The 12502-nt window shown below is 34.8% G+C and overlaps 1 protein-coding gene and 1 long non-coding RNA gene across 2 annotated transcripts in view; one reads left to right on the top strand and one right to left on the bottom strand.

The window, feature by feature from the left end:
• Nucleotides 1-12502, top strand: part of LOC127529643 (uncharacterized) — a 744809-nt gene that overhangs the window by 664695 nt on the left and 67612 nt on the right. The gene's annotated exons all lie outside the window — the stretch shown is intronic.
• Nucleotides 1-12502, bottom strand: part of c4b (complement 4B (Chido blood group)) — a 104606-nt gene that overhangs the window by 19288 nt on the left and 72816 nt on the right. The window contains exons 29-37 of the mRNA XM_051933689.1: nt 12176-12378; nt 11787-11945; nt 11471-11530; nt 10571-10661; nt 8243-8408; nt 8037-8127; nt 4673-4747; nt 2717-2819; nt 871-960 (exon numbers count right to left, since the gene is read on the bottom strand). Coding sequence (XP_051789649.1) covers nt 871-960; nt 2717-2819; nt 4673-4747; nt 8037-8127; nt 8243-8408; nt 10571-10661; nt 11471-11530; nt 11787-11945; nt 12176-12378 — 1038 coding nt within the window. The remainder of the gene's footprint in view (nt 1-870; nt 961-2716; nt 2820-4672; nt 4748-8036; nt 8128-8242; nt 8409-10570; nt 10662-11470; nt 11531-11786; nt 11946-12175; nt 12379-12502) is intronic.

Consider the following 12502-nt stretch of genomic DNA (forward strand, 5'->3'; position numbering starts at 1 on the left):
TCTTCATATGATGTTCAAGTATTAGCTAAGCACAAAGCTTCTATATATTGCAACCAAACTATTTTTAATCTTTTTCTGCATGTCTTTATGAAAATGGTTAGACACTGGAACAAAATTATCAGTATTGTTTTTGGCTTGAAAATTTGAAATAGTTATATTCTTTATTCTGATAATTAAACTGTTTGTACTGGACACACTGCTGCAGATTTCTCCTGGTCACAAGTCAAGCTGGCGTCATGTGGCATATTGCACCAGAGAATAAACATATCCTACCATAGTATTGTATTATTTGCTTTGGTTTTCACAGTGCACATAAACCAAATTATTCCACAAACCAGCTTAGCTACTGTATAAGCTAACCAAATGTATTAAGTGAAGCATTTTCATGAAAAATAATAATAATAATACTTTGCATTTATATAGTGCTTTTCTCATATGCAATACATCTGCATAGTATTTATGAATGTTTAATTACTGATGATCGCCGTGAGTATTTATGAACTCAGCAAATTGTAGTAAGCCCAGTCTTACCAGTCTAATTGTACTGGTTAACATGCTTTACTGTATACATTTTTAACAATAATTGTCATAAATAAATTAATTTACTTTATAATAAATAATAAATAAAAGGCTGCTTACTTAAACACCGAAACAGACATAGAATAAGAAAGAAACTTGTTAAAAGAGGAACAAAAAGTGAACTAATTTATATGTACAGTTACTTTGCTTGCTTGATTTGGACCTAAACCTTGCAAATGTTTTCTTCAAATGCTAGTATTCAAGTAACATTTTCTTATTTAGGAACAGAAGCCTTGCTTGTTAGAGGCTGATTCCACCAACTGTCTGATTTGTAAATTACAATTCACATACTTTCAGCACACTCGCATACGTCTCCAGAACACAGCTTGGACAAAAAGGCACTTCGCTTGGGTGCGTTGTATGAAATGGTGCATCTCCGCCCTGTAAAACATAACAAAGATTTTTAGACTTGTGTGGAACTTATGTAAAGTAGACAATGACACAACATGCAGTATATCTAAGAAAAACTTACTTCTGTGTGGCACGGAGAGAATGCGTATTCGTATTTGTTATTTAAACATGTTTACAATTTAATTATTAAAATCTAAACTCACAAAAAAGAAGCTATTGTCCATGCAAAAAGTAAATCAAGGATAGACTTGTAAATCGGTAAGGAAAGAAATAAATACCATATTACTTAAACTACTGGCTCTTATCATTATCTCTGCATAGTGACTTTTTCCATATACTGTATTTAATATTGTTGGTATAGTACCAATAAGTTATGTAATTTCATAAACAATAAATAATAAATGAATTAAAAGAGAAAAAAATGGTGTCTTAGCTTATTTTTACTTATTCTGTTGTGCACTAGGGGATGACTCTGTTGATATTGGCATCATCCACTTACACTGTATAAAATGGCTGACTGTACACAGTTCCTGGAACTCAACTCTTCCCTTGAGCTAAAGTTTCTGTTTGACATCTTAGGAACCTGCCGGATCTCGGGTAAGCTCCAGTGCAAGGACCACCTTCTATAGTAGAAAGGCATATCAGCCTGCATGATCAACTAAGGAAGAGGGTCTTATATGTGTGTGTGAGTGTTACAAATACAAATGTAACAATTTTTAAATTTACTTCCAAAAACACTGCATACGCCTAAGAGGAAATTTCAGTTAGTGCGTATCTGCACATTACATACATATATGCAGCCACACGATTTGTGTCAATATTCTCTACACTGACTATAAATTTGCTATGTTAAGCACATAATAATGTAAACAACTTTATTATTTAAATTATTCTTACCTTGTAAGTTCAACACAAACTGCTAAAATAAATGCAAAAAGTCTGAAAAGGTGAAAATACTATAACTTCAAACAGTAGACAAGAACCAGCCGTGTCTTATTTATGGAAGCTGGGTACTTGTCAGACCTACCCCTTGAAGGGTGTTGCACAGTATATGATTCTTTTCTGTTGTTCATGTAAGTAAGCAGCAGAAAAAAAACTGAAGTTACTCTGAATTTGAGTTAAATTTAGTTTCGGGATAAACCTAAAAATAGTTCATTTGTTTATATTTGTTTCAGTTTTGTTACAATTGTTTATAGTGGTTTGTTTATTGCTTTGTTTCAATATAAATCGGGTCACAAGAATATTTCAATGTTATGTAATGGAACCTTTGCTTGTATCTCATTTATCTGATCTGACGTTTATCAGTGATAGCTGCATATGGTTCTGTCAGTTTTCCTTGGGATGAATGAGTTAATGTGTGCGAAGTGTTTTTTTTTCAATGAGTGTCAGGTAAAGTGATGAAGCAACAGGGTTGGTTTTACATCTATATATATTGATATCTTTCCAGGTATAGACAGGTCTACCCTTCCACCATTACAGACTCTGTTTATGAAACAAATGCATTCCCAGTTGTTAATTATTTGGAATGAAAAGAATGGAGACTTATAAGCTTGTTCCCTCTCTGCATCAGCAATAACAAGCAATAACCCTTATGCTGGTTTGCTTTAGTTAAAGTATTTTTGCAATAATTCCTTTGTGGCTGACATGCCATTTTAGTGTATCGCTAATGCTTCAAACTATTGTAAAAGGTAAACAATCAACATATTAATAATACTGTATTAGTGCTGTTCTCTTCTTTAAACATATTCATGGACTGACTGTTTCTATTTAGTCTGTCATTGCTGACCTGGCTCATAATAGTCATAAAGCGTTGCAGTGGCAGGCTGTAATAGCCCGATTGGGATGGTCTGCTCGGCCTGAAATCCAACACATTGTCTTTCTGAAGGTACCTAGAGAAATGAACAAAAAAAAAAAAAAAGACACCACCATTCTTAAGCTATTCAATCATATTTCTTACATACATAGAGTATATTATCCATAACATAACAAAAGTAATAAGGCACTACATTGAAATGACCGTGATTTTCTTCAATAAAGAAGAGTTGTTTTACTTTGCAAGAAACTATATATAGCATATGCAGAAATACATCGTATAACAGAACAGCATGAATCCAAATGACTGATATAAGGTCCAAATATAACTAGTCTGCAGATTTAAGTTTGAAGTAAACCCCCAATGAACTAAAACATAATTAGTCACTGTAAGTACAGGTGACCACAAATTTAAACTTGAACTAAATTTTTCTTACCCTTTTCTCCTACTTTGCTCACTCGTTATAACTATCTATAGAAATGTAGTGTGACAATACTATAAAGATCAGCCTGAAAAATAAAAAAGTTATTACCCTAAGTTCTTGTCTATAAGCCGGACTCATGTATTAGCCGGAGACCAAAAATCATACGAATTTTTAAAATAAAATCGTATCATAGATAAGCCGGACTCATGGATAAGCCGAACGTACTATAACCTATAACTAATAGAAGGGAGGGAGGTCAGTGGTCTCACTCGCGCCCATTTAATTTCTTTAAGGGGGGAGAGAGTGTGAGATATTGCCGTCTCTCTCACTCCCCGCATGGCGCGGTTGGAGCGGCCGGAGCGCGTTCTTTCTGCTCTGGGCGTCGCCGAGTCAACACGAGCGCGTAGCGGTCATTTAAATTGTGATTTTATATGTAAGCATATTTAAATATATATCGCGGATTTCTGCGGACAATGGGTCTTTTAATTTCTGGTACATGCTTCCTCAGTTGGTTTGCCCAGTTGATTTCATACAAGGGACGCTATTGGCAGATGGCTGAGAAGCTACCCGGCTTACTTTTCTCTCTCTCTTGCGCTGACTATCTGTGATCCTGACGTATGGGGATTGAGCAGGGGGGCTGTTTGCACACCTAGACGATACGGACGCTCGTCTAAAAATGCTGAAAGATTATCTTCACGTTGCTATCTTTTGTAAAGCTGATTCCTGAAAAGACATGCTGCACAGTGCTTCGCATACTTAAAAGCTCGAAGGGCACGTATTGATTTTTGACTGAAAAACAAACTCTCCCTCTCTCTCTCTTTGTCTGCTCCTGACGGAGGGGGTGTGAGCTGCCGCCTTCAACAGCTTTGTGCCGCGGTGCTTCGCATACTTAAAAGCCAAACAGACATATTGATTTGTTTGCTTTACTCCTTTGAAGAGGAAGATATGTTTGCATTCTTTAAATTGTGAGACGGAACTGTCATCTCTGTCTTGTCATGGAGCACAGTTTAAACTTTTGAAAAAGAGACAAATGTTTGTTTGCAGTGTTTGAATAACGTTCCTGTCTCTCTACAACCTCCTGTGTTTCTGCGCAAATCTGTGACCCAAGCATGACAATATAAAAATAACCATATAAACATATGGTTTCTACTTCGCGGATATTCTTATTTCGCGGGTGGCTCTGGAACGCAACCCCCGCGATGGATGTATAAGCCGGACTTATGTATAAGCCGATATTCTATTTTTTCATTTTCACAACTTTTTTCCTTAGATAAGCCGCGGCTTATTGACAAGAACTTAGGGTATACTGAATTCCTCCTGTCCTCCAATCTAAATATCTTTTTGCAATGGTTTGAGTTTTTTCTATTCTGTCTGTTTTGCAATAAATTTTCTCATTAAGTTTTTGTACACTAAACAAATGCTACACCTGTATTCTAGTGACTTATTTTTAGTTTCTGTATAGGTTTTGGAACTCAGCAGTTAATCACTTAGTGTGTCAGACTTACTCCATCAAAATAGAGAATAACTCGTCCATCCATAGTCTCATAGTGACTGATGTACTGGTCCACTTGATTCTTCAACTACAAAATAAGCATATATTTATGTATTTATTTATTGATTTAATAATGATTCACTTATACAAGTAACATAGCTCTAATATATCTAATGTAAAATAAATGCACGTTTTGTATCTAGTTTGGTTTATTGATGTCTAACATTGAATGTAGTAAATATTGAACTCATTATTGGACAGGAGTTAAGATTCCTGTTTTAAAGGATAAGATTGGTATTTTTTCCAAGTCAGTGTTACAGTATTTCTTCACAATCATGGTGTGAGGGACAGTTGCACATTACTGGACTGATTGTACACCAGCTGGCCTAATTCTTCAGTTAGAAAGAACAGCAGCTACATCAGGGAGTAGTTTGAACCCCTTTTCAGGTTTTGCATCAAATACGTTAACAGATGTGTGTGCCTGTGTGGTATCTAAAGAGAAATAAATACAGTAAGTACACAAGTACTAATAAAGTGCATATACAAATGGAAACAATCAAAATGTCAAAACTGAAACACTACAGATTACCATGAAAGAGTAACTACAACCATCAAAATTTAAGTTCCTTTAAACTTGAAATTCTGTTCTTTAAGTCAAACAACAGATGGCAATATTACCACAATTTCCGAACACAGGCACTGCATGAGCCTTGCATGAGCCTTACAATTTAATACATTTCTGTAGACTCAGAACTTGTCGAAATTAGCACCTTAGAACAAATTAAAGTACAGAGTATCACTCCTTGGATGTTAACAGTGAATTATTTTAATAATCCGCTTATTCGCAAATAGAAACATGATTATCATGGCACATTTACATATATGTGAACTTTTATTAGAAAATGTTTTAAAAAAATGTTAAAAAAATGTAAAAGTGTTGGTTATAAACTTAAAGTACACTAACATGTTAATTATTAAAACAGTCAGATAAAGTACTTGGTCAGAAACACACAATACGCAATTAGCAGGAGTGGCGGATGGCCAGGGCCCTTACTCGGCCGGGACGCCCTGATTATGGAAGGACAAAGCCTGAGGAGGAGTGGAGGCAGAAAGACTGGCGGCAGAGGGACTGTATTATGCTCTGTGTCTTGTGTGCTGTGGAGGAGAACATTGTGTAAATACAGTAAACCGTGGGCTGTGTCGCAATTGGTGTCCTGCCTGTTTGTGCTGGGGTTAGGGCAGCTGTACGTGCTCTGGGCTTCACACGGGTTTGGAACCAGACACTGAATAGAAAGGCCAAACACGATGTACGTCAGGAACAAAAATGCTGCACATGTGCACCTATGAGGCATGTTTTGCCCAGACCAAACGTGAAGCAGGGAATTGTGCACGCATGGTATATGTTAATTTTCTATTTGAAATTGTTTACTAAAGTGAATCATATTTTATAAATTTAAAAAAGTATCAAGCCTGTTCTTGTAATTTAAGATGGAGCTGAAGGGGCATGAGTCCAAACCGAACATATGTAATTTGAAGCAGCAAAAGTTTTCATTTTAAGAAAACATTGTTTCAGCATTTCTGGGCCATGCTTATGACAACAAAAATAAACTGGCAGTAACACATTTTATCATAGATTTTTATTACTACTTTCTTGAGGTAAAGATATAATTCCTGTTCACTTGTCTGCAGACAACAGCTGTTGTGGGTGAAGTTTTACATTTCCCACAGGTTTACCACCAATTACTAAGTGGTCTCACAGTAGCTTCAGGTTGAACATTTTTCTCTTTACTTTGTCCAGTTCTTTTTTATTTTAGGTTATTTGTTCTGCAGTGGCTTGTAACAAATAATGCTCTGCACAAAAGTGTGCCATAGTGTATAGTATACCCTGAAATCATCTGATCAAACTATTGTGATGATACATGATTTAAAACAGACACTAGCCATGGTGGCACATGTGTACCAAAATCATATTTTTTCCTATGCCATGTGTACTCAAATGATATTTTTTATATATAGTACTGGCACACGTTCTGAGTCACATTTAGACAAAGTGGTTTAATGGAAGATGTGCATACAAATCATGATTATTTTTTCCTAAACTTCACCTCATATATAGTCAAGTTCCAGTTATCAAAATTTATAGCACATTCAGAGTTTCTTTTGCTGTGGATATAGTAGTAAGATAACAGCTGACTAGAAGATTTTTGAGTGAGTAAAAGTAATTAGTAACTTTCAATGTTTCTTCTCAGTAGACATTTTCTCAAGACCAGAATGCTTCTGTGGAGTGCTGACAGGTGTTTTAGATTTGCCTATGACCTTGTTCATCACACATCGTGAAAGACTGTGCGTCATTATAAGTGTGACATTTTTTGGTGATTACTGTCTAGATGTCTAGAGAACAAAGACAACAATTAATCCCTAAACCGCAACAATAAATAATGTCAATGGTAATAGCGGCACAAAAGTAATTTTTAAGATGAAATGGATATACTGGAGGAAACAGTGCTCATGGGAATGAACATTTGTGAGTAGTGAGGTTAAGCTCACAGCCAGTCTACTTTTGAAATGGCTGAATCTCACAAAAATGCATTGTTTTTTTCCCTAAAACTATATGGATACGCTAATTTATAATATATGTGTAATCTCTGGACATGAAACAATACTCTGCAACACTCTTGATTTGAAAAATGTACAGATTTTGTAAGGTTTAAGGCTTATGTTTTACATTTGCACCCATGCCCTTTCAGCTTCATTTTAAAAGGTAAGAACAGGCCAAATATTCTTTAAATGTATAAAAAACGCTTCACTTTAGAACACAGCTTCATGGGGCAAATTAATACAGTATACCCCATGATTGTGAATAAATAATTTCAACTTGAAAAATCCAGACATTTTTCAATAAAACTCCAAGTGACTAGGTTCTAATCCATCTGTGTGCCAGTTTTCATATCGTATCCCTAAATCAATTATGTGTGTGAGGCTCAAATGCCAGTCTAGGTTGGCCCAGTAAGAATGATTATGAGTGTGTGCTAGTGAGCCACGTGATGGTACCTTGTCCGCAGTAAGGTCCTGATTTGCACCACATATGTGTCCCCAAAAGCTCAAACCTGAATTAAGCAAGTTCAGCAAGTAAAAAAGATGGTTTGAATTAATTTGAGGAAGTAGTTTTTATTAAGACCAGTAACTGCAATTGGTCATGAGTTTTACAGTCTCTTTTTGTTTGATGTGTTAAATAGAAAATATCTATATTGTTATATATAGTAAACATGATAAAGTACAGGTTTAAATAGAAATTACAATTCAAGCAACTAGAGATTTCAGCAATGGTATCACTAATGATATTAATATATGTGTTTGTAAGAAATTTTTAGAAGTACCTTTTCAAGATCTTCTTCATGGGCTTCAAATCCACTCAACAATGTAATGTCAACAATTGCCATTCCACTCATGTTGGCCGCTAGGTCGTGCCTGTTCCAAAATCAGCATATTGGAAATATTTACAAAACAGACAGCAGTAAATGTGGGCACATAAACAAAGGTCTCTGAGTGTTGTTTTTTTATATTTGTTTTAACCTCCACTTACCAAATGCACACTTCAAAAGTAACTTCCTTATTTTTTGTATTTTGGTTTCCAGGAACCTCTCTCCTTCTCCTGCTTCTAACATCAAACCACTCAATTTCTGAAGAAGGGGCATCAGACTGAGGCTTGTCATTGTCGTAATCATCATCATAGAAATAGTCTTCCAGTTCTGTTGGGTTAAAGGTGTTTTTTTATTTAAAGCAGGGTTGTGTTTAAGGATATAGAAGCTGTATAAAACACGTTTCATTTGTGGTTGGCAGCCTTTAATTAGGGCTCTGTTCCAATGTGTGAACTCAGATTATTCATGGACAAATGAAGGTATTTTGTTTGACTACTTCTTCAATATATTGCTTAGACATTTCTTCCTAAGCTTTCTTTCCATATTGTCTACATTACCTTTTTCATATTTCATTTTTAAAATTTCAACAGTAAAAAATGCAAAAGGTAAAATGTAGAGAGGTAAAATAAAATGCCAGCATCACCAAAATCCCATTCTCATCTGTACTGCTACCTTCACTAACCAACCAAGATCCCTGCCCTGCAGTGTAATTGTTGAGTCAAGGGCAGTGAGAAAAAGGAGTAAAAGTTAGAAACTGAAAAAACTTCAGCCAAAACATTTAGTAGAAAATCAGAAAAGTCACTTGAAAACATTATTTGTGTAATCTCTCATTTATTTTTCAAGACTTCCACAAACTGTCAGAACAGATAATGTTTGTCCCAGATGAAGGCACAGTAGCTCCAAGTGAATATATTATAGAAGAAAATTCATCAATGTTAAAATGTCTGCTTTTCAGGGAACTTCCATATCAAAATCAAGAAGTTCCCAGCAGTAATGTTGCCAAACAAAAGATTTTTTAAGGAAATTAATGAAATAAAAGGATACACTAGAGGTGTCCTCTACAAAGAAAAAAATGCGGAAGGAAAAGTGGGTTAGAATCTTTCGATTCATTTTAAAGCATATTGTTGTATTTGCTATGTTACTCTAATTTGTATGATTTAGTTATATTCAATGTGTTGTTCTCAAATAAAGGGAAAAAAGAACCTAGAAAGTAAGACCAAACCTAACAAATTCCAAAGACATAAACAGGTAGATGGCTTTAATACATATAAATGGAATTGTCCAACTAACTTATCATGCAAAAATAGCATAAACGATCAGGAAGAGCTTTACGGCAAAAAGTTTCCAAAAACATAAATACGGTCTATGGAGCAAGTGAAATTGAGTAAACAAATAACTGATGTTTACAGAACATGGTAATGTACTTCAGAAGACGCTGCTCCATTTGCATTTTTTTTTGTTATTTTCAGTCAATCAGTCATTTTCTAACCCACTTAGTCCTTTGCAGTGTCATGGGTGGGTGCTGGAGCCTATCCCAGGTACCATAGGGCATAAGGCAGGAACAAACCCTGAACCTGGGACCAGTCCATCACAGGGCAAACTCACATACAGTACATGTATAATAAAAAGTATAGAATAACATTAAAATAATGATCCTGGCCTTTACTTGATTGTTAGAGATGAAAAGGAAAGCTAAACATTGTGAAGAATCAGGAGAATTCAGTGTAACAGTATGTACTGTAGTTGCAGAAATAAGAACAAGGAAGATTAAGCTATATTGTTAAAAGAGTGTGTAGATTGTAGAATGCACATAAACTATAACATCTGGCAAACAAATTCTCAAACATATAAAAACTGTGTTAGACTAAGGTGGAGGTTTGCAAGATTGACCCAGTAATACCAGTGTTAAAAGTGGGAGAACCACAGCCAATGATTGTTTGTGGATTTTGCAAGGTTTAGGATTATGTGATTGGAAACCATTTAGGAACCATTAAGGAGAAGATGAAGCACAAGAGCAGACCGTAAATTACATGACAACATGCCTGGCAATGGTAGAAACATCTTTGACAGCAGACACAACAGAAAAAAAACAGTTAATATCTACAATGTATGATAAGAAAACAATGAAAGAAATAAAATAATTCCTAAGAAGCATATTAGTCACAATTAAAAACAATACCATGTGAAACACATTAAACATGATTAGAAACTGACAGACAGATTGCTTATCAATAAATATTTGAAGGAAAGTTGCAAATTATAAAATTGTGGGTGAGTAGAAATAACTTAACTTGTGTGGGATACGTACAATGTTCCTTTTTATTATGATTTTTATTTATGATTTTGCTTTATAGTAAAGTAAATGTGCAAAAAACAGCAAAATATTTAAAAATAGCTATTTAGTAAATAGTTACATAGGCTGGTTACCTCAGCTGGCAGAACTGGAAGCAAAGGTCAAACACACACACTCAAACTCAAACCAGTCAACTTACCTTGCTTTTTAATTTTCCCTTTTACATTGACTTCAAGATGAAGGTTGGAACATTTTTTTTCTGGCTCCATTACATGGTAAATTTTCAAAAACTGTATGAGATATGAAAGAACACACATTAATTCCATAACCTCTGGCATAAATCAGACATTTTAGTTTTAATATATGTGTTAATTGTATTTTTCTTTCAAACTATTAGGATCATATGTAAAGCTAATAGAGCTGAACTATCAAATTTTAGTGAAGAAAGAGATATACTATTCCTTGTTTAAAAATACATCAGTTATATCTACATACTTATTCATAAATATGGCGGTGTCAATATTCTAGAAATAGCAGTTGAATGCATTGATTCAGGGGATTACTGTAAACCCCTGGTTTGTAGAGAAAAGGGCAGCACCGGACCGTTATAAACAGAAGGTGTATTAACAAAAATGGAAAATATTATAAAATTCTCTAAAGGTAATCCTGAAACAAACAAGTCCAAATCCACAATCGGTGACAGAAAACCAATGACAGAAACAAAATATGAGAAAGCAACTAGAAAATTCAATAAAAATAATACTCACAGAAAAAAAAACACCTTCACACACCAAATGCTTAACTGCTGGGTCCTGCTACCAGCTAGGAATATGAAGCCAGAAGGAGGACCCAGCAGCAGAAACATCAAGGTGGCCCCACCTCCTGTGGCTCCACCCACAAAACACATGTAATGGAGGCATACTTTAAAGGAAGGCACATAATTTCAACAGATAATGAATAAAAATATGAAAAATAATACTTCAAAAACTAAAATCAAACATAAGAATTATGTAATTCTATACATGCAACTGTGTCCACAAATCACATTTTACTTTCTAACAAAAGTTTGTTGTCCTATGGTTATTAGTAAAATACTTACAGTGATAGTGGCATTGCCTTTTCCTTGAACGTTCACATTGATTTCATTTCCAACAAAGTTCTGAGAAAAATGCAAAAAAAAATGAGTTCAGCAAATTCATGCATAAGATGAATCCTATTTGGAAATTAATGTTCATTTATTCATTACATTTATTTTTCTTGTTATAACAAAAATATCATTGAGCATTTTTTTTACCATCAGCTTGTTTTGTACTCTACTCTTCAGTCTCTTTTTTTATATGGGCATCAGTCTTATTCTCATTATATTAAAATCCTGATATGACATTTCTAGAAATGGCAGTTAATCGACATCTCACCTTAAGATCTGCCTCTACACCTTTAGCATTGTTATCCAGATACACTTTCTTATCAAAGCTTTTACTTGGAGAGCTCAAACGAACATCTATCTTCATTGGTGGTGGTTTAACCCTTTCAATTTCAAACTGAGCCAGTGCTTCCATGGCCACCACTGTGTCCTAGATTGAAATGAAAAGAATTGCTTGAAAAGACATTTGCTAATACCAGACATTATTTCATACAAGGTTTGATCTATTATTTTACATAGAAGTCAAATAAACTGTAAAATTTATTTAATCAGAAATGCTCACTCATTAAACCATAAGTATAGAGCAAGTAGTTTCACTCATGTTGGGAAATGTATGCATAAATAATTTTTTTATTAAGATTATTGTATTGGTTATGTTACCTGAGTGGAGCAGAAGCCTCCCCCGTAGTTCTGCTGTTCACCAAGCCACCTATAGATGGACTCTGCAAATTTCATATCTTTACGGACCAGACTGGTGAGAAGAGCATATGCAGTTGTTTCTACAGAAACTGCACGAAGATGGAAATCATCTTGTCGAGCTGCTCCCTCTTGTTTCAAAGCTTCCCAACTATACACGTTCTTCTCTGAAATTCCAATTAGATGATGTGATTATTCATGAATAGTTTGCCATTTTGCAAAATTTGTTTACTTTAGAACTATCTTTCATGCTGGCTGTTTAATGCCTTTAATAAATCACTTGTTTTAATC

Source organism: Erpetoichthys calabaricus, chromosome 1, assembly GCF_900747795.2.
Source record: "Erpetoichthys calabaricus chromosome 1, fErpCal1.3, whole genome shotgun sequence".
Lineage (NCBI taxonomy): Eukaryota > Metazoa > Chordata > Cladistia > Polypteriformes > Polypteridae > Erpetoichthys > Erpetoichthys calabaricus.